At 43.8% G+C, this 27,580-nt stretch overlaps 2 protein-coding genes and 1 pseudogene across 7 annotated transcripts in view; 1 reads left to right on the forward strand and 2 right to left on the reverse strand.

The window, feature by feature from the left end:
• Positions 1-16,838, forward strand: part of LOC118395528 (pericentriolar material 1 protein-like) — a 36,191-nt gene extending 19,353 nt beyond the window's left edge. For 4 of the 6 annotated variants that reach the window (XM_052464578.1, XM_052464579.1, XM_052464577.1 and 1 more), the window contains exons 18-40: positions 49-255; positions 1,200-1,467; positions 2,331-2,476; positions 3,043-3,272; positions 4,301-4,472; positions 6,519-6,838; positions 7,212-7,376; positions 7,539-7,595; positions 8,133-8,305; positions 8,581-8,709; positions 9,451-9,586; positions 9,757-9,909; positions 10,268-10,371; positions 10,733-10,867; positions 13,234-13,464; positions 13,581-13,637; positions 14,044-14,146; positions 14,442-14,587; positions 14,667-14,742; positions 15,042-15,244; positions 15,441-15,533; positions 15,679-15,802; positions 16,032-16,838. In XM_052464578.1, the coding sequence (XP_052320538.1) occupies positions 49-255; positions 1,200-1,467; positions 2,331-2,476; positions 3,043-3,272; positions 4,301-4,472; positions 6,519-6,838; positions 7,212-7,376; positions 7,539-7,595; positions 8,133-8,305; positions 8,581-8,709; positions 9,451-9,586; positions 9,757-9,909; positions 10,268-10,371; positions 10,733-10,867; positions 13,234-13,464; positions 13,581-13,637; positions 14,044-14,146; positions 14,442-14,587; positions 14,667-14,742; positions 15,042-15,244; positions 15,441-15,533; positions 15,679-15,802; positions 16,032-16,057 (3,454 nt within the window). In that variant the 3' untranslated portion in view covers positions 16,058-16,838. The remainder of the gene's footprint in view (positions 1-48; positions 256-1,199; positions 1,468-2,330; positions 2,477-3,042; positions 3,273-4,300; positions 4,473-6,518; positions 6,839-7,211; positions 7,377-7,538; positions 7,596-8,132; positions 8,306-8,580; positions 8,710-9,450; positions 9,587-9,756; positions 9,910-10,267; positions 10,372-10,732; positions 10,868-13,233; positions 13,465-13,580; positions 13,638-14,043; positions 14,147-14,441; positions 14,588-14,666; positions 14,743-15,041; positions 15,245-15,440; positions 15,534-15,678; positions 15,803-16,031) is intronic. The other 2 variants (XM_052464582.1, XM_052464581.1) reach the window with 2 other exon arrangements.
• Positions 16,839-17,095: 257 nt separating this feature from the next.
• Positions 17,096-22,688, reverse strand: LOC118395418 (acid ceramidase-like). The gene is made up of 14 exons (XM_035789218.2): positions 22,527-22,688; positions 22,352-22,398; positions 21,968-22,058; positions 21,785-21,871; positions 21,581-21,659; positions 21,383-21,457; positions 21,199-21,244; positions 20,844-20,988; positions 20,621-20,675; positions 20,443-20,524; positions 18,878-19,009; positions 18,057-18,180; positions 17,891-17,947; positions 17,096-17,722 (listed from the first exon to the last, which is right to left on the reverse strand). Exons 1-14 carry the CDS (start codon positions 22,590-22,592, stop codon positions 17,633-17,635), a joined length of 1,176 nt encoding a protein of 391 aa, XP_035645111.1. The 5' UTR covers positions 22,593-22,688; the 3' UTR covers positions 17,096-17,632.
• A 56-nt stretch (positions 22,689-22,744) lies between these two features.
• The window catches only part of LOC118395420 (protein FRG1-like), a 40,365-nt pseudogene continuing 35,529 nt past the window's right edge, over positions 22,745-27,580 (reverse strand).

The raw sequence follows: 27,580 nt of genomic DNA on the forward strand, positions 1-27,580 counted from the left end.
GGTGTCGTCTCTGGGTTGGGCCTTAATTGACTTTGTTACCCTCCTCAGGACCATGGCCACATGGGGCGGCTCCACCCCCTGCCAGCTGGACGAGGACTGCTACCCCTCTGAGTTGGGCGCTGAGGAAGAAGAAGAAGAAGAAGAGGAGGATGATGATGAAGAAGAAGCCGGAGCAGAGTCCAGCTCCAGTGATGACCTGCATTGCTACTCCACTAGGAAGCAGAGATCCTACAGCAACAGGAAGACACTGGGCAGGTCTGTGAAAGAGGCATACAAGGAAACCCATTGTTTTTCAATTACGCATAAATATACAGGGCACAATAGTCTTAACCTCAAAGTCTATTTGATATTGAATTTTAGGAAACCTTTAGGTATAAAAAAAACTAATATACATCGACACATATTTAACCCCGTATTTTTTGGGGGCACAAAACTGCCTTTGTGCTTCCATGTGTGTGTAGGGGTTACCTTCAGATGAGTCACGTGACACTTGTGGAGGTCGTAGAGCAAAGCGGAGAACACCAACGCGTTCGGGAGTCATCTTTCCATCGCAATAGTTTGTAGGCCAAACCGTTCCGCCGCCACAGACGTTTTCGTGAGAAGACCAATTTCCGGGACGTCTCCTGGTCTGACTGACAACGCTGTGGCTCAGCCACCTTCCACCGCAGATGCGAAAGGCCGACATGAGTGGATTGAGATGCAGCCCATGCAAACTGATATCACTAGCTTAAACTGACCGATTTTGATTTTATTTTTACATTTTTTTTTATATATACATTTTTTATTAAAAAAAGATATATATTTTTTATTACGGGTTCGTTAATAGACTCTTAAGGATTAATCCATTGTAGTAGTGATATGAGGGGTTAGGGTTAACCTTAACCTAACTCCAGTCCAAGAGATACTGAGCCTGCAGGCTTTTGATCCACCCCGTAGGATTCTATTGATATGGTTAAATACGGTATTTGTTCGTATTCTTATTTTTTACCGTTCCTTATTGTTGTTGAAGGAACCTGCAAGTATGCACTTCGTTGGACGATGTATACCATACGTAGCCCCCCGTACATAATACAAATAGAACTTGAATCTTGGCATCATGAAAGTTCTGTGGGGAAAATTGGCTCTTGCATTCACAGCAGCACCCACAACTCGCTGGACACCCAATAATACATCACTCTCTCTTCGTTCTTTTTCTCCAGCAACGTTCTGAAGCCGCCCCAACAATTCGCATCCGAAGCTAGTGGCCGTCCCTCTCCCCGTTCTCGAGGCAAACAACAGCAACAAGCCCACGGTGGCGTCAGCATCGGGGGTGCCAGGCGCCAGGAGAACCTACGCTGGGCGGCCGAGCTGTCCTTCCAGGAGGGGTCTGGGTTGGCATCACGCCACTGGCAGGAGCAGGTGGGCACACTACAGAGGCAGCTGGACTTCAGCACCAGCATGTGTCAGACCCTACTGCAGGATCAACAGGTTGGTATAGCAGTTGGCTCACACTTCAGTCACCTCACAACAATACATAGGCTTATCTCAAACGTTTGACATGGTTGAGGCGTGCCTGATTTAGCTTGTCAGGTACGAGGCTAGCTGGCATGAGGAGTTTGCACCATTTTTGTTCTTTGTAGCATCCGAGCTAAATTAAGTACCTCAAGTATTTTTAAATGTTTGGAGTACACATCCGATCCAGGTCTGAATTCTCTCTTACCAAATGAGGTACTTGAGGTTTGTTTAGCTTGGCTGGCACGTGGAGTTGGTTTCCATTTTACATAACCCAGCTAAGCCAAATAAAGTACAACAGGTATTTCAAATATTCTGGATATGATGTATTCACCCCCTGGTCTGGTTCACCTGACCCTATAGAGAAGGTAGCAGCAATATTTGTCATTTCTGCTCACTTTCCTTTCTGTTCAACGTCTATTACGTTTTCATAAAGTAAGTTAATAAAGAAAATGTATTACTCACGTCAGTCTTGTGTTAGAGGTGCCGAAATGGATTTTCTCCACGTTGTCATTGATATAGCACGGTGGCGGTGACACTTATTAACCTATAGGGCATGGTGTTGCATTTATTCAGTGTGTGTCGTCCTGATGGAAATGCCAACGCTGCTATTCCTTTGTAGAAAACAGCCGTTGGCTTGAGTTCCTATTTGACTGGGTGTCAGAACTTGTATGTGGAAACCAACTGACGGACAGGTTCATGAATACCGTTCTGTTCTCTCTCCCCTCTTTCTCCTGCCCTTCTCTCTCTCTATCCATCTTTCAAACTAACTTTCTCTCTCTACACACACACATTCTTTCTACATCCTCTCACTCTTCTACCCGTTTCCCCCCCTCCAGACGCTGTCCTACATGCTCCAGACCCTGCTGACAGGACCGCACAACGCGCTGCCCAACAACCTGTCCTCCCCCCAGGTTCACCTGGTCATGCACCAGCTCAGCCAGTGTTACACACAGCTGGCCTGGCAGCAGAACAACGTCGAAAGGTAGACCGAACACACCGCTACAGACCAATAAAAAATCGACTAGAAAAACGTATTCAAACGCTCTTCTCCAAAGCGACTTACAGTAGTGAGTGCATACATTTTTGTACTGGTCCTCTATGGGAATCGAACCCATATAACTCCTGCACTACAAGCGCCATGCTCTACCAACTGAGCCACACGGGACCCATTTGACACAGATGATGTACAACAAACATTGCACCATATTTTAGCAATATACTGCAGCTAATTCTCATCTGAAGTCCCCAGAAATGTTACTAATATGTTAATGTCACGGGCTGAATGTACTGCATGAGGGATATTATCAGCGTGTATGCCAGACCTTACAATTCAGTTTATGAACATTTTATTTATTGCAGCTTTGGCTTGTTAGGTTCACACGCATGTCATGTCTACGTTAATGTATAGTTCTAAATGCATAGTCAATTAACCGTGATTGGCTATCTGCAGTATATGTGAACATAACATCAGGCTTAAACATGACTTGTGAATACATGAATGTGATTTAGGTTTTAACACTAACTTGCCTGTATCCTGTTTGTCCCCAGACTGAGACTGGTGCTGAGCGACCTGCTCCGTCAACAACAGCAGCAGCTGTCTTCGTCTTCAGGTCAGCAGCCCCAGAACCAGGGCTCCACGTCCCGGGACTCCGGCAGTGCCTGTCCCCCCCTCTCCCCCACCAGCCTCTTTCTCCCCTTCACCACCTCCATGCCCCCCTCTGTCAACCAGGCCCTCAACCTGCCTCCCGGCCTGGCTGGATTCTCGCCCTTCTCCTCCGGTACGCCTTCCAACACCCCTTCAAACTTCCACCCTCCAATCTAATGTTTTTAGATCCTTCCTCAATGTTATGAAGTATCTGTTTTTGTGAGTGACGGTTTTCTCAAAGGGATGTAAAATCCATGAGTATACCCCGACTATACCGAACATACACCCCAGCCTGAATGGGGCACTCTCTAAGGTGTTGAAAGCACTCCACAGGGATACTGGCCCATGTTGACTCCAATGCTTCCCACGGTTGTCAAGTTGGCTGGATGTCCTTTTGGGTGGTGGACCATTTTTGATACACACTGGAAACTGTTGAGCGTGTGAACCCCAGCAGCGTTGCAGTTCTTGACACAAACCGGTGTGCTTGGCTCTTACTACCATACCCCGTTCAAAGGCACTTAAATTCTTGCCCATTCACCCTCCGAATGGCACACATACAAAATACATGTCTCAAGGTTTAACCTGTCTCCTCATAGCTTTCACCTGATCAGTCTGTCATGGAAAGAGCAGGTGTTCAAATGTTTCTTTCAGGGACTGGGTGTGCAAAAATGTATCAATTGCTTTTGTAATAATGTCGTAGAAGGCTTCTACAAACACCTGTCACCTTGACCCAGTTCATTTCAGAGGTTAGCTTTAGAAATTGAGAAGATCTGGCACAGAGGACATACTGGAATACTAGGAGAAATTCCTGATTTGATACACTTGTAACAAAGTTGTTTCCAGATCACAATATACACAGGTTGATGTTTGTCAGTCTTGTCCAGGAGGCAGAACTGAGCTATTTTATTTTTTTATAGATTTTTCTCCCCCCTTAAATAAGCCAGTCAAAATGGTCTATATTGTAATAATTCATAAGAGCTTTAGGTCTTAATTTAAGGTTAAGGTTAGGCATAGGGATAGCAGTTGGGGCTTTGGTCACTAGCTGCCACAGCCGCACTCTGTAGATCTGCCTCCAGAACCAGATTCATAATGGAAAAACCGCTAACCTGCACAATATACCTCAATATGTGTGCTCACTTAATTTATTTCTCTCCTCCACAGGGTTTAACTTCAACCCCCTGTTCCCTTCTGCTATGGGTGAGTTCCTTCAGAGTGCTGGTGGCCAAGCCAGCCCAGACAACCAACAGCAGCAGCAGCTGGATCCCAACACCTCAGAGTACTTGAGCTTCCCCCCGCCCCTACAACGCTCCCCACTCAACACTGTAGACAAAAGGTGTGCCTAGTGATGGGAGGAAAAAATCCATAGTTGCATGTGGTGATATTATTTTTGGACAATAATATCAACGTTTGACTCCCAAGTATCGATTTTGTAAAATCGATGTAGGTTGCGTTAGCTAGCGCTAGTCGGCTGTACATGTGCCCAAAACCCCAGTATTTTTCATGTTCTGTCTTTTAAAAAAAAAAGAAGTAGTTAGCCAACATGTTTTCAGCACTTCTATTTCCCTGACTGATCAAAACGAGTTTTCTCATGCTCTCTCTTGTCCCTCTGTAGCAGGCATATAGTGAGCAATATGTTTGGAACATCAAATCGCAGTCGAATCGCAATACATATTGTATCGTGATATCGTGATGTCCCTGGCAATTCCCAGCCCTAGTGTGTGTGTATGCAAAGAATGAAAGGCATACAGTGAGGGGAAAAACGTATTTGATCCCCTGCTGATTTTTGTATGTTTGCCCACTGACAAAGAAATGATCAGTCTATAATTTTAATGGTAGGTTTATTTGAACAGTGAGAGACGGAACCACGAAAATATGTTATAAATTGATTTGCATTTTAATGAGGGAAATAAGTATTCGACCCCTCTGCAAAACATGACTTAGTACTTTGTGGCAAAACCCTTGTTGGCAATCGCAGAGGTCAGACGTTTCTTGTAGTTGGCCACCAGGTTTGCACACATCTCAGGAGGGGTTTTGTCCCACTCCTCTGCAGATCTTCTCCAAGTCATTAAGGTTTCGAGGCTGATGTTTGGCAACTCGAACCTTCAGCTCCCTCCACAGATTTTCTATGGGATTAAGGTCTGGAGACTGGCTAGGCCACTCCAGGACCTTAATGTGCTTCTTCTTGAGCTACTCCTTTGTTGCCTTGGGTCATTGTCATGCTGGAAGACCCATCCGCGACCCATTTTCAATGCCCTGGCTGAGGGAAGGAGGTTCTCACCCAAGATTTGACGGTACATGGCCCTGTCCATCGTCCCTTTGATGCGGTGAAGTTGTCCTGTCCCCTTAGCAGAAAAACACCCCCAAAGCATAATGTTTCCACCTCCATGTTTGACGGTGGGGATGGTGGTGTTGGGGTCATAGGCAGCATTCCTCCTCCTCCAAACACGGCGAGTTGAGTTTATGCCAAAGAGCCCCATTTTGGTCTCATCTGACCACAACACTTTCACCCAGTTGTCCTCTGAATCATTCAGATGTTCATTGGCAAACTTCAGACAGACATGTATATGTGCTTTCTTGAGCAGGGGGACCTTGTGGGCGCTGCAGGATTTCAGTCCCACACAGCGTAGTGTGTTACCATTTGTTTTCCCTTGGTGACTATGGTCCCAGCTGCCTTGAGATCACTGACAAGATCCTCCCGTGTAGTTCTGGACCGATTTCTCATGATCATTGCAACTCCACGAGGTGAGATCTTGCATGGAGCCCCAGGCCGAGGGAGATCGACAGTTCTTTTGTGTTTCTTCCATTTGCGAATAATCGCACCAACTGTTGTCACTTTCTCACCAAGCTGCTTGGCGATGGTCTTGTAGCCCATTCCAGCCTTGTGTAGGTCTACAATCTTGTCCCTGACATCCTTGGAGAGCTCTTTGGACTTGGCCATGGGGGGAGTTTGGAATCTGATTGCTTCTGTGGACAGGTGTCTTTTATACAGGTAACAAACTGAGATTAGGAGCACTCCCTTTAAGACTGTGCTCCTAATCTCAGCTCGTTACCTGTATAAAAGGGAGCCAGAAATCTTTCTGATTGAGAGGGGGTCAAATACTTATTTCCCTCATTTAAAATGCAAATAAATTTATAACATTTTTGACATGTGTTTTTCTGGATTTCTTTTGTTCTGTCTTTCACTCTTCAAATAAACCTACCATTAAAATTATAGACTGATCATTTCTTTGTCAGTGAGCAAATGTACAAAATCAGCAGGGGATCAAATACTTTTTTCCCCTCACTGTACTTCATTACTACTTAGTTCTGTTACTCTCGCACAAAAAAAAAATCCTTCATTAGTCCAACCTTCTTTCTCTGTCTGTATCCATCCCACCAGGCCCCAGAAGCAGAATGAAGGAAGCAGCAGTCGTGGCCATGAATCTGGCTGGCTCAACGTCTCCCAGCCGCCAGCTCCTATCAACGAATCCCCCTCCCCTCTACCCTATAGAGGGGCTAACATCCCCCGGCCCCAGGCCTTCGACCAGGCCTCCCAGGAGAGCTTCAGCAGCATGCCGGACCCAGCTGACCCCACCACCGTCACCAAGACCTTTAGGGCAGGACGTAAGGTCTCTGCCCAGGCCTGCCTGGCCTCTCGCGACAAGACGCCCAACTCCAAGAGGAGGACCCGGCGGGCCAAGGGACACCACAAGAACATGGGTACGGGGACAGTGTCGGGACATGCAGTGGTTTATATTGAGAGCTTTTTCTCTAACTTGACATTTTCCTTCCTCTCCGGCAGCTCAGTTAGGATGGCCGGGAGGTAACTTGCTCCAACCACCACCACTGTGTAGCACCTGCCTGTTGATATATTTAAACCCTAAGAATAGATATTTGAAGACCTCTCAATATTTAGGAGATGAGCTGAAATGGTATTGCTCAAGGCGACTTGGTCAACGCTATCTATGCAATAGACGAATGCAGAAGGTTTTATTTTTTAATAAATTATGTGTAAATGTTTTTCTGTTTTTCACACATTCTCCCCTCGATTTGTTTTGAATGTTTCTCTTTCCTTGCTTGTGTGTATCTCCAGGAGTGGAGAGTGACAGCGTGTCCAGCACGGCCGACTTTGTCCAGGAGAGGGCGGCGCAGCCCCATCGTCAGCGGGATCAGAACCAGAGCCTGCTGGACAAACTGACCCAGGAGAAACTGGACAGCAAGACCAAGACCGGCAACAAGCCAAACGACCTCTCCTCCGGTACAAAACCTTGACCCGATCACACCACACCTTGTGCACTCACATCTTTAGTTTAATTATCATTTTTTTAATTTGGTTTATGTCCTCACCTTTTCGTAATGTGACCACATTTTACATTTATTTATGTCGTCACTTTTTTGTTGTTGTTGATTTTCCTCACAGCGTATGCTTGGAGAACACCTTTCCTTTCTAACAGAATTGCATGCACTGAAGTGCCAGGTAAACTCACTCCTAGCACACAGCTAAGCACCAGCTAACACTGATTGTCACTGATTGAAGTTCTGAGGTTTTAAAAAAAACTATTTTTGTTTAATATCGGTCTTACAAGCAACCTTTAACCTTAATCTCTGGCTTGATCTAATATACTTGGCATTCTAATTGGCTTTAAAATATATATATATTTTTTAATGCAATTGCTTTTTCTTTCACATTTAAGAACATATAACCTGAAATCTGGTACAATTATTGGATTGTACAGTATCATTGCCTTTGAATAAAACCGTACATTGCTCTTGGAGAACTACTCGGTGTGCAGGCTTTTTCTTCAACCCTACTCTTGACACATCTGATTCAGCTAATCAAGGTCCTGATGAAGGTATGTTTCAGCAGGGCTGGAGCTAAAGCCTGCAACGCCACCGCTTCACTACTGGATGGAAACCTGAGATTATATCCCCAATAGACTGCCACATATGACTGCTTCTTATTACTTGCGACAACATCTTCTAGAGTGTCTGTCTTGCGGTTTAACACCTCCAGGTGCCAGCAGTGACTTCTCCCTGTTCGAGGCCCTTAGGGAGACCATCTACTCAGAGGTGGCCACACTCATCTCCCAGAACGAGTCGCGGCCCCACTTCCTCATCGAGCTCTTCCACGAGCTGCAGCTGCTCAACACCGACTACCTGCGCCAGAGGGCACTCTACTCCCTACAGGTGAACACGTCCGATTGAGGATCTTGTGCTGATCCTGGACCAGCACGCCTACTCTGAGACTGTAAATAGTATTTCATACAATATATGGGTGAAGTTCATAGGAATGGATACAAGCCACAAGAAGCTGCTGATAAAGATCTGAGGGGTTGAAATGTTGTCGATAAATTACGTAGGAGTGTCGAATGTTTATTTTTTTCTCATAATGTACAGCTCCTTGTAACCTTCCTTGTTGTTGGATTCTCATGTTTAACCATGTCTCTGCTGTTGACCGCTAGGACATAGTGACCAGGCACTTGACGGACAAGAGTGCAGCCGAGGACCAGGCCTCCCTGGGTCCCGTGGCCTGGGCGGCCGGCTCCCAGTCAGAGCTCACCCCAAGTGAGAGCCTGGCCACCAGCGACGGGGTGAGACAGACTGATATACGCACACAGGGATATATGCACACAGGCATATATATATATATATACACACACACCTGCTGCCTCATTAAATCAGTTGGCTGTCATATCTCCCACTCCCTCCTATCTCTTTTCAAATTTTCCCCAGCTCTCTTTTCTCTGGCTCGCTCTCTCCCATAGCTCATTCTCGACACCTCTCACTTTCTCTCAACATCTCTCGCTCTCTCCAGCCATCCATCTTCAACACTCTGCCCATCTATTTCTCTCTCTCGCTCTCGCTCTCTTGTCTTTGATATCCAGTGTTCCAGTTGTCAGAAAGGCTGTGCCTTGCAGCCCATCTGTCAATCTGAGCGAAGCGTTGCAGTTGCTGCCTGCCGGACAGATTAGATGTGTGGCTGTGCAGGTCTTTGTTCTAGCCCAGGTCCCCGGAGGTTTTGCTAAATTAGAACCATCCCTTTTGTAAATCACTCCTTTGTTCCCCAGTGATGGATGAGATGCCCGATTCCCCATGTTAGGAGAAAAGGATCCAAGGGAAGATGCTCTACCCATTGTTTTTAGTCTATTGCATCCCTCACTGATTTCACAGGAGAGAACCGGCGCGAAATACGTCAAGGGAGTTTAGCAGAGCTGTCTCCGAAATGAATCAGTTTTTTTCCCCCCTCGTTCGAGACAATGATGGATGAATGGGTTCTCATTTTGGAATGGTCCCCCCTTTTCTCTAAATCCCTTTTTACCTCTGTCTCTCAGGACGTGTCGGTGAAGAATATCCGGGTCATCAAGCATCACGACCCGAGTAAGAGGCGGAATGGCGCAGAATCGTTGGAGAACGAGAGCACCCTGTCCACCACCTCCAACCTGGAGCCGTTTGCTAATGACGATTTAGGTAAAAATAAAAAAAAAAGCGCAATCAAACATGCACACAGTGCTCTAATATACAGCACATTAGGTCAAATGACAACTTTAGCTTGTGGTAACTTTACGTGAATGTATTATCCCTCATTGCTCTTCTAATATCCTTCTCTTGCTCTCTCCTGCCCCTTGCTGTGCTGCCAGGTAACACAGTGATCCACTTAGACAAGGCTCTCGCCAGGATGAGGGAGTATGAGCGCATGAAGCTCAAGGCTGAGCTTAGTCCCAACACCACTGCTGCTACTGCCTCTGAGGCCTCTGCTAACTCTTCTGCTAGCGCTGCTCAGCTGCTGGAAGGTACACATCTCTCGCTCTCTCTCGGCGGCTCTCTCGCTCTCTCTCGGCGGCTCTCTCGCTCTCTCTCGGCGGCTCTCTCGCTCTCTCTCGGCGGTGCCGGCACGTTCGAGTCGAGACGTCGACCTCGCTCTCCGATCTTGTGGTCGGAGGGTGTGAGCACTCCCACTAGTGGTTCCAAGTGCAAAGCACTTTGGCTGTTTGCAGTCTCATGTAGAGGCTGCGAATTGTGCCATCTCACCCTCTTAGTAAAGAAAAATTGGACGTGGCAATGGTGTGCTGAGATGTTTAGTTTTCATTGATGCCAGCTTACAAAACGCACACCTCAAATGGGAGATAATAAGTGTGCATGTGTGTAAAGGTGCGGGAGTCTGGTCAGGTGACGTCCACTGTCCCCAGATCGACACCCAGCAGCTGGATCGACAGATTAAGGCCATCATGACTGAAGTCATCCCCTTCCTCGAGGTAGGACACTCAATACTGTCTCCTCTCCATATATACTAGGGGTGGTCAATACTTATCCTGGAAAGCTACTGGTCTGGATGTGCAGGCTTTTGTTCCATATTTATTCTACATTTGGAGTGAAAGTCGAAATATTCTTATGTTATGTCTTGAGCAATGATTCACATTATGTTCTAGGAACAGACATTTTCACGCTTGGCAATGTTAAAAGCCCTTGTTTCTGCCTTAGCCAACCTGTTGATGTCCCAACAAACAATTTGACAAAGCAAGCATGCTTGAATCCAGCAGCACTGTGGTACCCAGGCTAGCAATGTAATATGTTGATAAAGGCAAAGCCCTGAAAGAGGTTGTTGTGGTCTGTCAGGAGCACATGGACGAGGTGTGTTCCTACCAGCTGCTGACGTCGGTGCGGCGCATGGTGCTCACCCTCACCCAGCAGAACGACGAAAGCAAGGAGTTTGTACGCTTCTTCCACCGACAGCTGGGAGGCATACTGCAGGTATAAGCATTTTTTTCCCACCTTTATTTAAGCAGGTAGGCTAGTTGAGAACAAGTTCTCATTTACAACTGTGGCCTAGCCAAGATAAAGCATAGCAGTGTGAACAGACAACAACAGAGTTACACATGGAGTAAACAATAAACAAGTCAATAACACAGTAGGGAAAAAAAGAGTCTATATACATTGTGTGCAAAAGGCATGAGGTAGGCAATAAATAGGCCATAGGAGCGAATAATTACAATTTAGCAGATTAACACTGGAGTGATAAATGATCAGATGATCATGTGCAAGTAGAGATACTGGTGTGCAAAGGAGCAGAAAAGTAAATAAATAAAAACAGTATGGGGATTAGGTAGGTAAATTGGGTGGGCTATTTACAGATGGACTATGTACAGCTGCAGCGTTATGATATTATAGCAAAGTTAGGGAGAGGTTTTCCCCATTGCGACTCTCAAACCTCAAATTAGTCTGGTAACTGTTTATTTTGGTAGAATAAGAGCTGAAAACGTCCACCCGAACAAGTTAACAAAGTGCAAACTAACGTGTGTGTGTGTGTGTGTGTGTGTGTGTGTAATATACACTGCTCAAAAAAATAAAGGGAACACTTAAACAACACAATGTAACTCCAAGTCAATCACACTTCTGTGAAATCAAATTGTCCACTTAGGAAGCAACACTGATTGACAATACATTTCACATGCTGTTGTGCAAATGGAATAGACAACAGGTGGAAATTATAGGCAATTAGCAAGACACCCCCCAATAAAGGAGTGGTTCTGCATGTGGTGACCACAGACCACTTCTCAGTTCCTATGCTTCTTGGCTGATGTTTTGGTCACTTGAATGCTGGCGGTGCTTTCACTCTAATGGTAGCATGAGACGGAGTCTACAACCCACACAAGTGGCTCAGGTAGTGCAGCTCATCCAGGATGGCACATCAATTGCAGCTGTGGCAAGAAGGTTTGCTGTGTCTGTCAGCGTAGTGTCCAGAGCATGGAGGCGCTACCAGGAGACAGGCCAGTACATCAGGAGACGTGGAGGAGGCCGTAGGAGGGCAACAACCCAGCAGCAGGACCGCTACCTCCGCCTTTGTGCAAGGAGGAGCACTGTCAGAGCCCTGCAAAATGACCTCCAGCAGGCCACAAATGTGCATGTGTCTGCTCAAACGGTCAGAAACAGACTCCATGAGGGTGGTATGAGGGCCCGACGTCCACAGGTGGGGGTTGTGCTTACAGCCCAACACCGTGCAGGACGTTTGGCATTTGCCAGAGAACACCAAGATTGGCAAATTCACCACTGGTGCTCTTCACAGATGAAAGCAGGTTCACACTGAGCATGTGAGAGAGTCAGGAGACGCCGTGGAGAACGTTCTGCTGCCTGCAACATCCTCCAGCATGACCGGTGTGGCGTTTGGTCAGTCATGGTGTGACGTGGCATTTCTTTGGGGGCCGCTCCATGTGCTCGCCAGAGGTAGCCTGACTGCCATTAGGTACCGAGATGAGATCGTCAGACCCCTTGTGAGACCATATGCTGGTGCGGTTGGCCCTGGGTTCCTTCTAATGCAAGACAATGCTAGACCTCATGTGGCTGAAGTGTCAGCAGTTCCTGCAAGAGGAAGGCATTGATGTTATGGACTGGCCCGCCCGTTCCCCAGACCTGAATCCAATTGAGCACATCTGGGACATCATGTCTCGCTCCATCCACCAATGCCACGTTGCACCACAGACTGTCCAGGAGTTGGCGGATGCTTTAGTCCAGGTCTGGGAGGAGATCCCTCATGAGACCATCCGCCACCTCATCAGGAGCATGCCCAGGCGTTGTAGGGAGGTCATACAGGCACGTGGAGGCCACACACACTACTGAGCCTCATTTTGACTTGTTTTAAGGATATTACATCAAAGTTGGATCAGCCTGTAGTGTGGTTTTCCACTTTAATTTTGAGTGTGACTCCAAATCCAGACCTCCATGGGTTGATACATTTGATTTCCATTGATAATTTTTGTGTGATTTTTGTCAGCACATTCAACTATGTAAAGAAAAAAGTATTATTATTATTTTAGTGTTCCCTTTATCTTTTGAGCAGTGTATATTATCCAGAAATATTGGTTCAGCCATTTTAAAATAAGTAGTATCAGCAAAGATTTGTATAACTAAACCAAGATAGGCTGTGGTCTGTCATTTCCAATGGGAACAAATGAGCCATAGTGGTCTGAACAAGCAAGGCTGGGGGCAGAGCCAAGCCAAACAGTTGTATGGGTGTGCAGCTTTCTTAGATTTTCTCAACACCTATACTGTCTATTATCTAGTGCTGTTTTAGCTTAACGTTATTGTCAAATTTGAGCCCGAAGTTTCTCCCTCCCCCTCAGGACTCTCTGAATAAGTTTGTAGGACGTACTCTAAAGGACTGTGGCGAGGACCTGCTGGTGGAGATCTCTGAAATCCTGTTTAACGAGCTGGCCTTCTTCAGACTCATGCAGGACCTGGACAGCAACAGCAGTAGTACTGCTACTATAGCTAACTCCCAAGCCAGACACAAGAACCACAGGAGACAATCCCCTAATAATAACCAAGTCAAGCGTGAACACAGGAATAATGAGGTAGGTGGGCGGGGATAGGGGTGAGTGTGTTTTCATATTGGAAGTGTGTGTGTGTCATTCGATCTGACTAAATAAGGGAATACATTTCAAGACTGAACATTTCCATCTACTTTCAGGAGAACAAGTCGCCGGCGGTCGAGAAGTCCTTTTCCCCAGTGTATCTTGAAGACAAAGTGAGGAAATCAACATTCAACATCGGATTTTCTAGTGCGGTTTCAAGCCAGATCTCTCTTTTTAGACTACACATCGTGTAGCACAGGGGTGTCAAATTCATCAAATGTTATATTTCTTTGTCGTCAAACTTAGCAAAAAAATATACGTTTTTGGCATTTTCGACCCTCCCTAAATGTGTAGCTTTAATTTCAGTGATTATTAGCTGGACACTGTATCAATGTAGGTCCATTATAATTTTACAGTTTCAATTTGGTTTAGTTATTTGAAAGTATATTTAGATTGTTTTCTACTCCCCAAAATGTTTAATAAAAAAAAAGGTAATTTGACACCCCTAGTGTAGTCTAAAGGTTGGGGTAAAGGATAGTGGAAATGTCTTAAATAACTTTACATCTCACTCTGTGACAGGATGAAGACGAGACGGAGCAGAAAGAGACCGAGAGGAAGGACAGCAGGAGCAGCGAGACCTCTGAGATGGAGGACGATGGAGAGAGTCTGCCTCTCTCTATTAGTGAGTGAACACTACAATACGAGAAGCCACAATTAGCCTAAACGCTTCTCTGCAAAGTGAGTTAGTTCACCCACAGCAAACATAGCTAGTGACCGTAACTACTAGAGGAAGCTTGTGATCGACTGTTCTGCAGGTTCACAATGGAGGATTTGTTGTGAATCTTTCTGGTCAAATCGTTACAACTCCCGCCAATCTATTTCCAACCAAGTAAATCCCTACTAGGATTTATGACGAGTGCCACACCCTAGACTAGTCTTCTCCCAGTGCTTAACCCTTCATGGTTGTTCTTTGCCAGGTCTGTCCAAGGCGGAGACCCAGGCCCTGACAAACTACGGCAGTGGGGAGGATGAGAACGAGGTGGAGGAGATGGAGGAGTTTGAAGCTGAGCCCCAGGACGTCCAGACCTCCCTGCAAGCTAGCAATGACGGAGTCGAGCAACGGGTTAGGACACGTGCCCACACACACTCAGTACACACACTTCCACTAGACTCTCTAGTTACCATCTTCTCCTGTATTTCAGGGAGCAGCAAATGAAGTCCCAGCAAATGGAAACCGAGAGACAAAGTCAGACCAAGAAAGCTCTGAGAGTAACGATGGTAAGAACGCTCACTGTTGTGTTTTCTGTCTCTTTAGTTTTTAGTCAACCACAATACTACCTGTTTTTCTTTTCATCTACCTTTTGCTGTGTACATAGTCCACATTTTGATAAATGGCTGTCGGATGTTTTCATTATAGCAATGTTTGGTCTGATGGATGCCTGTGTGTTTTCAGCCCCTCTGATTCTCAATTAACCCCATTCCTCCCCTATCCTTTGTCTCTCCCTTCCTCCTTTTTCCCTCACCTTCTCCTCTCCATCCTAAACTTTCCTGCTTGCTTATCCTCCCGCCCCGCCCAGTCAAGAGCAGTAAGTCCGAGTCCATCGAGGTGGTGGACTCCCCAGAGGAAGAGGGGGAGGGTGTGGAGCACAGGAGGCCAGAGAGGGAGAGCCAGGGAGGTGTGGCCTCAGCCACCACCAACTACCAGGAGGGCTCCCACTCCCAGGGCTCAAACAGCAGTGGCAGCCCTGACACAGAGTCACCCGTCATGGTCAACATAGATGTAAGACCACTACACAGGCCTATGGTCCTTTTTTAAACAAAAAAATCTATTTAAAAAGTTGATTGATTTTTATATATATATATATATATATAAAATCAAAATCAATTTGATTTATTTTTGTATTTATTTTTTAAATGTATTCCAATGTCTTTATTACATTTCCAAACTTTCTAATGCTTTCATTTAATTCATGCAGGAGGTGGGATCAGGAAACACGAGCCAGAAGTCCGACGAGGAAGACTTTGTCAAAGTGGAGGACTTACCCATGCAGCTCAGTGTCATATGTGAGGTGGGACAAGACAGAATGACTCCATTTCCCCTGTTATCAATACGTCCACTTCCCTTTTTCCTCTTCTTACAAACTCTGATCATTGGTCTTGTGAAATCGAATAATGTGTGTGTGTGTGTGTGTGTGTGTGTGTGTATATGAACAGGAAGCGCTCCAGAAGAGGATAGTCGAGGAACAGCAGAATAATAATCTGTCTGCTGAGATCCTCAATGGGAACACTGACACACTGGCTGGACTAGTGGGCAATGGACACACACTCAAAGAACCAGGTAGGTACAGACCGTGCCTAGTGAAATTATTCACTGTCTGGCAGAGTTTTATGAAACCAGTAGAGTGCAACTTCTTAACAGAATGTCCAGGTAAATAAATGTATGTTGCAGAACTGATATTATTCTGTCATGTAAATGTTGGCTATATACTATTGTATCCATCTCCTGTGTTTGCGATATCTCCAGGAAGAATGATTCTTCTACTTTTTTTTTCTCATCTTTCTTACAGAAACGATAGGTGCACAAAGTGCATGAAAATAATCTTGCACGAACATTGTCTGATTGACCACTACAGAATCATCCTAAAGATGTTCAGACTCCTATTTGTACTTGATTGATTTATTGGATGGGGAGACAATGTCATGACGTGTTAGTGACTGAGCGTCACTTGAAACGGTTAGATCAACTAAAACTGTAATGTAACCAACACTTTTGTTTATTTCTACTCCCAAGGCTGTATCTATGAAGCACATCAGAGTAGGAGTGCTGAAGATCTAAGATCAGTTTGGTCTTTTAGATAATACATAGTGTATGGACAAGTTGGACCTGATCCTAGATCAGCACCCCTGCTCTGAAACGGTTGATGCATACTGCCCCTGATTCCTGAATGTGTTCTGATTTGTTGCTAATTTGGGGTTTTAGGGTGGGGTTTCTCTCAATCAATGCTGCTGTTACAAGCCTCGTTTGAATCCTCTAAGTCTAGTAAACGTGTTAAATCACCTTAGTTCTGTTTGTCATTTTGAATGGTTTTATTTGTTCTGTCTTCTTGGCCTCGTTTAATTCTCTCTCGCTAGCTCCCATGCTTTTTTAAAGCATCTGACGCTTTGAACTCGAACTACATTCAGCCTGCTGGTGAGGCGTTTCATCCTCTTTGGCTGTAACGACCACATTGTCACCTAATTTCCTCATTTCATGGGGCTGTCGGTCATCTTTACATGTTACCTTTTTGTAGGCATGTTGACATTTTGTTTTGCTTGTTTCTTGGGGCAGTTTCCCACTGTATGTAGTTAAGAATAAAATGGAACTTTGCAAAGCGGTGGCTTGTCTTTAACTAGTGTAGTTTACTTGAATGCAAATAATGTGAACTGATTGAACTGCTTTCATGAGGCCAGTTTATTCCTGGGCACTTTCTCAATTGGGTGAAAATCACCCTCTTCTCTGATTTGTATAGAATTGGTTAATGAGGTCTTTCCTTGTTATCCCTACCGCAGTAGAAAGGCTAATACATGTTAATTTGGAACAATGCAGTGAGGTGCCATTTGGCCTATATAGAAATGAAAGTACAACTGAATCCAAAGTTTACATGATTTTATCATCTCAAACAAATACATCCAGTATCTAGACTAGTGTTAGGCTTTCAAGGCAATTGTAATTTGTGCGTATAGGAGTCATGAGTGCAGCAGTGAATTTTTTTCAAACAAATGGGATCACTCTTCAGAATAACCACGGGTATGTCATCTTGTAACTTTACAGGCATGATTTGGAAATGTTAAGTGCACATTCAATCACAGGTGTTTTGGGTTGCTTGTATGACAAAGCTATTATAATCCTCAATGTCATCTTTCAAAATACGTTGCCCAACTTCTTGTTGCAAGTTCAAAATGTATACAGAGCTGTGAATCAGAACATGAGCTCTGTTACTGTACGTGCTTATTAGTGCCCACGGGTTAAGCAATTGAGGTTGAGGCAATATTTGGATCAGAGCAGTTAGTGCAAAGACTTGAAATATGTACAACATGATTATCCAGTTTCTGAATCAGTTAAGCCCATCTCCCCACCACTTCTGTGCAATAGATAATTTAGAAACCGATCTGAGGTCTGTTGGAGGCTTCACCAGGGCATGCAGGGGTTGGGGCAGTCACGGATGTAGGATTCCAGTTTGCCCTCGTTCACATCCATCAACGTGGTGTATGTGGTCAACTGCAATGACAAGAAGTCAATGTCACTCGGGTATGAAATACATCTAATGCATAAATCCTGTCAGTATTTTTCAACAGTATTGTTGAAAAATACTGACAGGATTTATGCATTAGATGTATTTCATTTCAATTGCGAAAATGGTTGATACTACAGTAAATAAGGACTCACCTTGTTCAAGACTGGTTTTGTCGACAGCACGTCATACACAGTCTTCAGTGAGATGTTCTGAGGAGAAAGTGAAATAATCTTAGCACTGATTAAATTTGTACAGGAAATATAATGTAAGGAGCAGAGCTGACCCTTTTTGGTCAGCCATGGAATGGTTGTAACTCACTGCCTGCATGGTCTGGTTCATACACTTCATGGCTGGAGTCCTTCGGTTGTCCAAGAACAGAGGCTCCTTCCAGTGATCGTAGTTGGTTTCCAGAACGTACCAGCGGCCCAGCTTCAGCTCAATCCTTCACAACAGGAGTATAATGTTTCCTGATTAAATCAAGAATATCTAGGCATACCAGTGAGAGGCGTCACTACCTATCCGGGTTCGATCCCGGGCTGTGTTGCAGCTGACCGGGAAACCCATGAGGCGGCGCACAATTAGCCCAGCGTCATCTGGAGTAAGGGAGGGTTTGACCGGCTGGGATGTCCTTGTCCCATTGCACTCTAGCGACTCCTTGTGGCGGCCGAGCGCATGCACACTGACTTTGGTCGCCTGCTGTATGGTATTTCGTCCGACACATTTGGTGCGGCTGGCTTCCGGGTTACGTGAGAAATGTGTCGGAGGGGTACGCGCGGCTCTTGACCTTCGCCGAATCCGTATGGGAGAAGACTAACTACCACTTGGATATCACAAAATTGGGGAGAAAGTAAAACCAAGAATATCAGAGACATTTCAGATTCCCCTTTTGTAGTGTTGAGCACATCCCTGAATGTTTTACAAACCAAGTGTTTTAACAATGACTTGTGATGCAAGGTGATCTTGGGCATCATCTACATTCATAAGTTAATTTGTCCTCTAGAATTTCCAAACGCATAAATGTGGGAAGCCTGCCCATCCAGTATTTCTCCATGACACAAGTTAGAGACCCCTGCTGCACTAGACATGTGTTATTGATAGGGTAGTTGAAATTGGATACTAATGTGTTTTTAAACACTCACTCCCAGATGTCGAGGCTGAGGACTCTGGAGCGGGTGATGACACAGCCCTGGCCCGTCTGGTTCCCTCCCAGGATGAAGTAGGCCGGGGCCAGCAGCTTGGTCTGGGCCAGAAGGTTCTTTGCCTCCTCGTAGCTGGACACACACAGGGTTAAAGAGAAGGTGTTTTTGTGAGACCAAAGAAATGTCAGTTTCAAAATGCTGGTCTTGAATGTGCTCAAATTTTCCTCCATAATAGAGCCCTAATCTCAGATTCCACTTCGCTAAGTATTGCCATCATATTAATTTATGGCTGGGGGCAGTATTGAGTAGCTTGGATGAATAAGGTGCCCAGAGGAAACTGTCTGCTACTCAGGCCCAGTTGCTAATATGCATATTATTTGTAGATTTGGATAGAAAACACTGAAGTTTCTAAAACTGTTTGAATGATGTCTGTGTATAACATAACTTATATGGCAGGCAAAAACCTGAGGTTTGTAGTTTTTCTACTCTGCCTATTGAATATAGTTTATGGGGTCAAATTGCACTTCCTAAGGCTTCCACTAGATGTCAGTCTTTAGAACCTTGTTTGATGCTTCTACTGTGAAGGAGGGATTGAGTCAGGTCTGGCAGAGTGGCATGAGCATTAGCTTGAGTTCCATTTGCATTTCTGAAGGCAAAGGAATTGTCCAGTTGGAACATTATTGAAGATTTATGATAACATCGATTCGACATGTTTCTACGAATGGTAACTTTTTTGACTGTCTGAACTAAGCGATCGTGCATTTGGATTACTGCGCTAAACGTGTGTACAAAAAGGAGGTATTTGGACATAAATGGACTTTATCGAAACAATTCAAACATTTATTTTGAAACGGATTCCATTCTGATGAAGATCAAAAGGTATGTGAATATTTATAATGCTATTTCTGACTTCTTGACTCCAACATGGCGAATATCTGTACGGCTTGATTTGTTGTCTGAGCGCTGTACTCAGATTATTGCATGGTTTGCTTTTTCTGAAATTGACACAGGAGAAGTATATCTAATATTAAAGTTGAGTATTTCTGTAAATTGATGTGTCTCTCTGCAATATCACCAGATGTTTTGGAACTACTGAAAATAATGTACCAATGTTAACTCAGATTTTTGTATATAAATATGAACTTTATCAAACAAAACATACATGTATTGTGTAACATGAAGTCCTATGAGTGTCATCTGATGAAGATCAAAGGTTAATGATTTAATTTCTCTCTGCTTTTTGTGACTCCTTTGGCTGGAAAAAACAGCCATTTTCTGTGACTAGGTGCTGACCTAACAATCGTTTAGTGTGCTTTCGCTGTAAAGCCTGACACTGGTGAGATTAACAAGTTTCTCTTTAAAAATGGTGTAAAATACTTCTGTTTGAGGAATTTTAATTTAGATTTCTTTTTTGAATTTGGCACCCTGCACTTTCACTGGCTGTTGTCATATCGATCCCGTTAGCGGGATCAAAGCCATAAGAAGTTTCAAAGCAAGAATATGTATTACCTTCAATAAGAAAAAAAGAACAGTCATTTGATACTTCCATGAAAGTAAAACGATACCTGGTAGCATTCTCTAAGACGGAACGAGTGAGGAAACTCATCCACATCCCATCTCTATGCCCCAGGATCCACTCCACGATCCCTGAGAGAGGACAGACACACTTAACATTCCCCGCTCCGCATTCATCACAGGTCTATAATGTACTGATTGAGAGACCGAGAGTCTTGGGTAGCTCACCAATGTATCCGCCATCAAGGCTGAAGCGCTCATTCATGGTCAGAGTGAAAGCATGCTTCAAAGAAAATGAGAAATGTTAAATTACTGTCTCAACTACCATGATATTAAAACAGATGTAAGAAAGCAATTTTGTCATTGGTTAAAAAGAGCACTTCAGCGTCACGTTCAAAAGATAATGTTGATCTCTTCCATTTATGCCTGCTGAATGCAGACTGGAACTCACCGGCTTGATGCCAGTCAACATGCCCACGTAGCCAGCAAAGTTAGTGGACTTGAAGACAGTCTTGTTGCCTCTCTGGAAGTCGATGTTGACCACCAGAGGCTTGAGTTTCTCTGTTATTAACCAGGACCTGTTTTTCATGTCCCACCTGGTAGAGAAAGAAACAAGAGCATTACTTTCCAGAAAAGAAAAGGTGTAGCAACTGGAAAAATGTGAAAAATGATTGGTTAAAGAGGTATCATTCACCTAAATTACAAATGCACACATGATCTAAAATCAGTGACTGACTAGCAATTTGGGTTTGTAATAGCTCCTATCAACACAATGCGTGGTAGGACCCTTCATGTGACATTCTTACCCCATGAATAGTCCAAAGTCCATATTCCGCCCATGGATAAGGTTACCTATGACAATGCAAGGAGGAACCAAAATGTTGTGTGTACATGAGAACTTCAAGCGTCACATCCTACCACGATGACATGTACTTGCTGCATGACTAAAGTATTGATTGAAATGTGTCATAACAAACATGAGCTACTTGCCATTTGAGTCCTCTGCCACTAGAGAAGTGCACACCGTAAAGACCTCATAGAAGATGTTGAAGAGGACAACCTCGCCTGGAGTGATACATGTATAATAAAATCAGAATAGAGGCCGATGAGACAGAAACTAGAGACTGAATGATAGTGATGTTGTGGCCATGGGTTGGAATAAGGCAATTGTGGGTTAATGTATATTACCAAGGGGAACGCCGGAGGTGGTCGCGATTCCTTTTATTTCCTCGTTGAATGGGTAGGGAAGGGTATTCACTATCAAAGGCTGCAGAACACAAAACCATGAGTCATGGATCAGAAACAGTTACATGATTAAATCAAACGATAATTGAAATTATTTCATGTGACGAGGTGTAATCGTTTTCCAGTGAAATGACCAAACGCTCTCACCAAGTCCTTGTCGACCAAATCTATCAGTTTCCCACTAGGAACCAAAGCATTTGCCAAATCCCTGATAGCTTGGATCAAGGTGACCAACTGAAGAAAACCAGACAAATAGTCAATAAGAAAACAGTAATGTAAATACATTTATGTAATTTAAATGGATACAAACAAGACATGTAATACTCTCACCTCAGCTTTTTTGTCAGTCATGATTAGCTTCCATCTTTCGCTGGGGGGCAAATCCAGGTCTATTGTGTACCAGGTGACAGACCCTTTGAATCTGATCAAAATCGTGACATGATAAATGTTAAGATTGATGCATAATGACATTGAGGACACTTTACTATCCCCTGAAAAGTGGTATTACACAATATTGTCACGTGAGATTCATTTTCATGACAATACGCACCTGTTATAAAAACACTTCCTGTTAACCTTCCATAATGTATACCGCCTCATGCATGAACTTGTGCCAAGTGTTACACAATGTATGCAAGTTGTTTAGATGTTATGGACATTTGACAGCACCTTGGACAACCAGCTAACATACTCTAACTAATGGCAAATACTTACGTTGGACCTTTGGGAGGGTACATGCCCGTCTGACATTCTTCGGTATACTGTTAGAGGGTGAAAGAAAGAAAAGCTTTGTTCATGTGCAGACGCACTTTCTAGCTAGCACTCAGGCTAACTAATATTTGGCTGACAGTTTACGATTACAGAATAGTCATTATTTGGATGCACTTACCGGTGGTATAAACTGTGTCGATACTCCAGATAACGACACCAAGAGAATACAACAAAACTTATCCATATTGTGCCCCGTTTGTGTGCGTGAAGCTTCTCCCGACTTTTAGTCCGCTTCAAAATACGGAAGTGCATGCTTTCCTCGTGATTTGAGAGGAGCGTACCATTACACTATAGGCAGGCGGCTACAACAGATTTTACACATGGCATGTTCTCTGATTCAGATACAATATTTGTTTTCTTTATGTCGCGTATTAAAAATATAAGTGGTTAAGTGTATAAAAAGGCTCCTACTGATGTGAAATTATATACATATTTCCTCCCACCCCTGATACTGGTACATTCCTGATTGTTATACTGAAGTGAAACAATGACATGACTGGCAATTTAAGATCAATGGAGTGGGATAATTGTAGTTAAAGTTCGTCACAGGTTACTCATAAAACAACTTTAAGGGGTTGTGACAATTGACTTTTCAAAGCTAATTCGCTTGTCAACAAAAGCTGTTCAAAATAGGTTGAAAAGTATATGAGGCGTTGTCATATTCACACCTTGAAGCTGTAGGGATAAGTGGGGTACGTGAGCTACATTTCTTTTTAAACACAATTAATAATTTGACCAAATATTTAGAAAGAGGTAATAATTTCATGAAGTATGTGAAGGAAGAAACCACATGGGGAAAGTAGTAAGCAAGTTAGGTTCAAAAAACAGATTTTGAACTAGTCAAATTAATTTGTTTTAGAGGTTTCATGATGCTTGTATCAAAACCAAAGTAAATAATTTTAAGATTGTTCTATACATCAGTTGGGGTCTCTATTAGCTTCAATATGAGGTCATAAAACTGGCATTAAAGTGCACCCTTGTAGGTGTGTGGGCTAATATTGTCCAAATGTTTGTTTTGGAATAAGTTGAAGAGCATTTTCTTCCCAGGTGTAATGCAACCCATTACTGCTGAGATATGAGGTAAAAACAGGCCTTGGCCTATGTTAAAAGTACATAGTGTTTGTTAGGTCTTAAGCCTGTGTTAAAATATGCATAAAATGATTAAGACAAAACAAAGTGATTGTGTTGAATTGTGTCTGGGAAATAAAGATAGATATGGTTGTAAAAGTTAGTGATATTTCATTCCGTACAGACATTTTTCAGTTGGCTCAATTTACCACATACCCAGGGTAAGTTTTGCCAAGAGAATGTTTAATAAGCTATGTTTTAAAAACTGTATTTTTTTAAACATGAATTCTGATTATTTCCAGGGATACACAACATCCTGAAATATATGTAGATATCTTTGTTAGAAAGAAAGAATACTATATTTCCCTTGATGTAGTGATGCTGAAAGCAACAACAAAAAAATCAACTTACCCCACTCTCCCTACAGTATTGCCTAATACACAAACATCAATGGACTGTCCCAAACATCTAACAGATCTACTGATCTGCTGTTTTTTAGGGCAAAACAAAGATAGTGGTGGTAGGCATGTTAGCAATGATTTACAGGGAAATTGGTCACTGGGTAATCTCTCAAATACAATCCAGTTCACCATAACCACTACTGCTGTTTATTATCTGAGATGGGAAACTCAGTGAAACACAGTGAGACATTAACACGTGATAAGACACGGAAGGACCAGTCACACGCCACTACCAAACACAAAGAATAACATCACGGAACAGAAATCTAATCACAGGTGTAGTGAAATGCTTATGTTCCTAGCTCCGACAGTGCAGTAATATCTAATGATGATACAAACCCCCCCCAAAAAACATGCAAATCCCCCAAATAAAATAGTTAATAAATATTAGAAAGAGCAATGTCAGAGTTCGGAATATAAATAACAATGCATTCTCTGGGGCATAAACCTGACGACTATTATCAATGACAAATGTGTATACAAATGTGTATAGAGCAACTTACACTCGCAAGTACCGTGCCATTTCATTGACGTAAACAGTCCTGATAGTAGATACATACAGAGTGCAATAGGCCCTCTAGCAGTGGTTACAGTCTGTCAGTGGTTTATGATTCACGGGCAGCGCTCTGTTCATGCAACACGCTCTGGGATGCTAAGCACTACATCACAATGACGGGCTCAAGGGCAGCCATTATCGGCACGTCAACATGATGAGTCCATTTCCCCCGTGTTTTTTCCTCCTCTAAAATAAAAAACGATGGAAAGGGGGAAGATTTTTTATTTTTTTTAAATGGAACACGAAGTTGAGGTGGGAAGAGGAGAAACGGAACACAATGACAGCCTTGTTCACGCTTAGCTCTCAGAACTTAATGGGCCGCCGTGGGCCGTAAAAGCGGCAGCGGTGGTTCCGTTCTCGTTCCCATTTCCATCCCCGTAGCGTTGGCCCATCAATCGGCCTTTTAAGGGAGCGGGATTGATGAGGTGGCGCCCCTACGCTCCCCCCACCAGCACCCTCCTTGTGCATCCGGGCTTGTGAATTAGTTGTCAAAATCTCGCAGAAGCAGAGTGGAAGGTTGTCAGATGAAAATGGAGGGAAATCACTGTCTGTCTACGGAAGGTCACAGAGTTCATCCCATCCACCTACCCGGCTGTCTTTTCTACATAAAATGCCCCCCCCCCTGTGAGAATTGGTAGGTGAAGTTTAAAGGAAAAATCCACCCCAAAACTTTGTCCATTGTTGACATAGTCCCAATATGTTTTGCATGTCAACAGTCAAGTTGAAGATATAGAACTTTCAACAGATATGCAGCCAGTATGAACAATTTCGGTACTGCACAGTAGTTTAGGATAACAGTCCACTGTTGATCCTTGTTGGGCATATCTGACAAAAAGGTCTGTCTTAACGTTTTCATAAATGCATAAAACATTGTCGTGATATAGAGCAGGCCATGGCATTTCCGATACCTTTACCATTACTTATGTTCATTTGGACAAGATCAGCCGTACAACAGGGGTTTACAACCTCTAGACTAGAGAGCATGGAATCACAGCCTTGTACGATTGCCGCTGCAAATGTTGCTGCCACCGTGAGTGTGATTTAGGCCGACAGACGGTACATACACGTAGTTGAGCTCGCAGTTCTTCACGTTGCCCCTGTCCTCGTCGGCAATGTCGTCGTTTCGCTTGACCTCCCTCTCCGCGCATGACCGGATCTGTTCATCATCATCATCGAGAGAGGCAGAAGGGGAGAGGGGCAAAACACAAAACAGTTGCATGTTGAATAGCAATATCCTGCCCCCCCCAATGTTCGGAGACATTTTGTTTTTTCATCCCGTCACCAACTTCACACTGCCCCAGTGGGATGTAATTGGGATGTAATTTCTGTAGTATAGATGGGGAGGGGTGGGGTTATGGAGCGACCTTGTGAAATATATAAATCACCTTAACCATCTCGCCATCCCCCGCCAACTTGCCCTTGGCCTCAATGTCCCCACATTCACTGTACGAGATGAAACAGCTATTTGCTGCCATGAGAGACATTTTTCCCTGGAACGGGGGAAAGAGAAAGAAATTAGTAAAAAAAATAATTTTTAAAAGGAAGACAAACAGAAATGAAGAGAATATTTGACAGATGAGTTTCACCTCGCGAGGTAAAAGCTCATATTGCAGAGAGCGTCAAAGCTTTCACTCCGAACCGCATCAACAAAGCAACAAGCTTGTGAGGAAAACGAGGCTTATCTATATTTTGGGTTACTATGCAACAAGTTCTATATGAAATGGCATTATATCACAGTCTTTGTATGCATCGACTTTGACCATTTTTTGGGGGGATTGACAGTTGCTTCACTCACGTCCTGGAAAACAGGCTCCCACTGTTCGCAGGAGCCGATGGCGTCGGAACGCCCCACCACGACCCCCTCTGAGGTGATCCCTAGATACTTCCCGTAGCCAGACTTCAGGGCTACCCTAGGGAGAAAAAACACAGGAGAACAACATTCATGCCTGGATACTGGCAGGTTGATTTGAGTGTCTAAACTTTTCCAAAGATTATTCAACGATAAAGACCATTTGAACAACAGACGTGATGCTCCTTTATAACGTTCCCATTTAAATCCAATTTTGTATTTATAAAATTGTAAACCTGCAGAGACTGTAATTGTTCTTCCAAAGTCTATTATAACTCACCAGGGGACACTTTCTATTCAGATTTGGAGAGAAGAAGTCAACATAAAATGTGCGTAGGTGATATTTACTCCTTTCATACGTACCTAGAGTCTAACAGCTTGATGGCAGTGAACTGCTCCGGGGGGGGTCTGGCCCTTCATCATCTGGAAAATATCAAAGAAAACATTTCCCTTTTAAGAGTCACGAAACCCTGATTGATATTCTAAAATCAGAGCATTTTCACTTTTTTATTTTCCTTATTTTTATCCGAGAGGTTTAATGAGGATTAAAACTAGACGACTCTATTATCACTTCAAACATTTGGGAGCTCGGCTCTGCCGACATTCAGAGTGTCGAAACGTCGGGCACGATTAGCATTTCTCACATTCTCTCGCCAGGGTTGTGATCTTGGGGAAGAAAAATACATCTGTTTCAGTGGTAGCAATACAATGCATTTGATCTAGAATATATTAACGTACAATAATGATGTGTCATTCTGAGAAACAGGCCATTTGCATAATTTCCTCTACCCTTGAGACGTACTGACGTAGAGCCTTCATGTTTTACTAATGCTTCATGGTCCTTAATAACACACAACCTCGGGCTACACAATGTTGCTGCAGTGTGCTAGCGATCGCCTACACCCAACCCTACTCTCAAACCCAGACCTCAAATCTTGCGTAATTGCGTCAGATGCTCGATTAGGTTCTTGGGGAGATGTATGAGAACAGATACTATAAGACTAAAGAAATCTCCACCCCCTTAAAAAAAGAAACTCTCGGCTAAAGGCTCCCACCCTTTCAGAAAATGTTCCACTTGAAATCATTGCCCCAATTTAAGCACCACCCTAAATGCGGTGACACCCTGTGGAGATCGGCCACTCTCAACTTATCGTTTGATTGGTCAATGGTGGTTGGTTTTGGGTTGAAAGGTTACAACTTCAGATGTTCTAAATAGAATGAAATGCCTTTGTTCTCTC

This window comes from Oncorhynchus keta, chromosome 16 (genome assembly GCF_023373465.1).
Source record: "Oncorhynchus keta strain PuntledgeMale-10-30-2019 chromosome 16, Oket_V2, whole genome shotgun sequence".
NCBI classification, from domain to species: Eukaryota; Metazoa; Chordata; class Actinopteri; order Salmoniformes; family Salmonidae; genus Oncorhynchus; species Oncorhynchus keta.

What these genes read in the sequence shown, in the direction of transcription:
- LOC118395418 (XM_035789218.2), bottom strand. Translation starts at nt 22,592, where the DNA reads ATGGATAAGTTTTGTTGTATTCTCTTGGTGTCGTTATCTGGAGTATCG. An exon ending in ATTTGGTCGACAAGGACTTG is followed by an intron (nt 21,660 to 21,784) that starts GTGAGAGCGTTT and finishes TGTGTTCTGCAG; the next exon opens with CCTTTGATAGTGAATACCCT. An exon ending in AGTGGCAGAGGACTCAAATG is followed by an intron (nt 21,245 to 21,382) that starts GCAAGTAGCTCA and finishes GCATTGTCATAG; the next exon opens with GTAACCTTATCCATGGGCGG.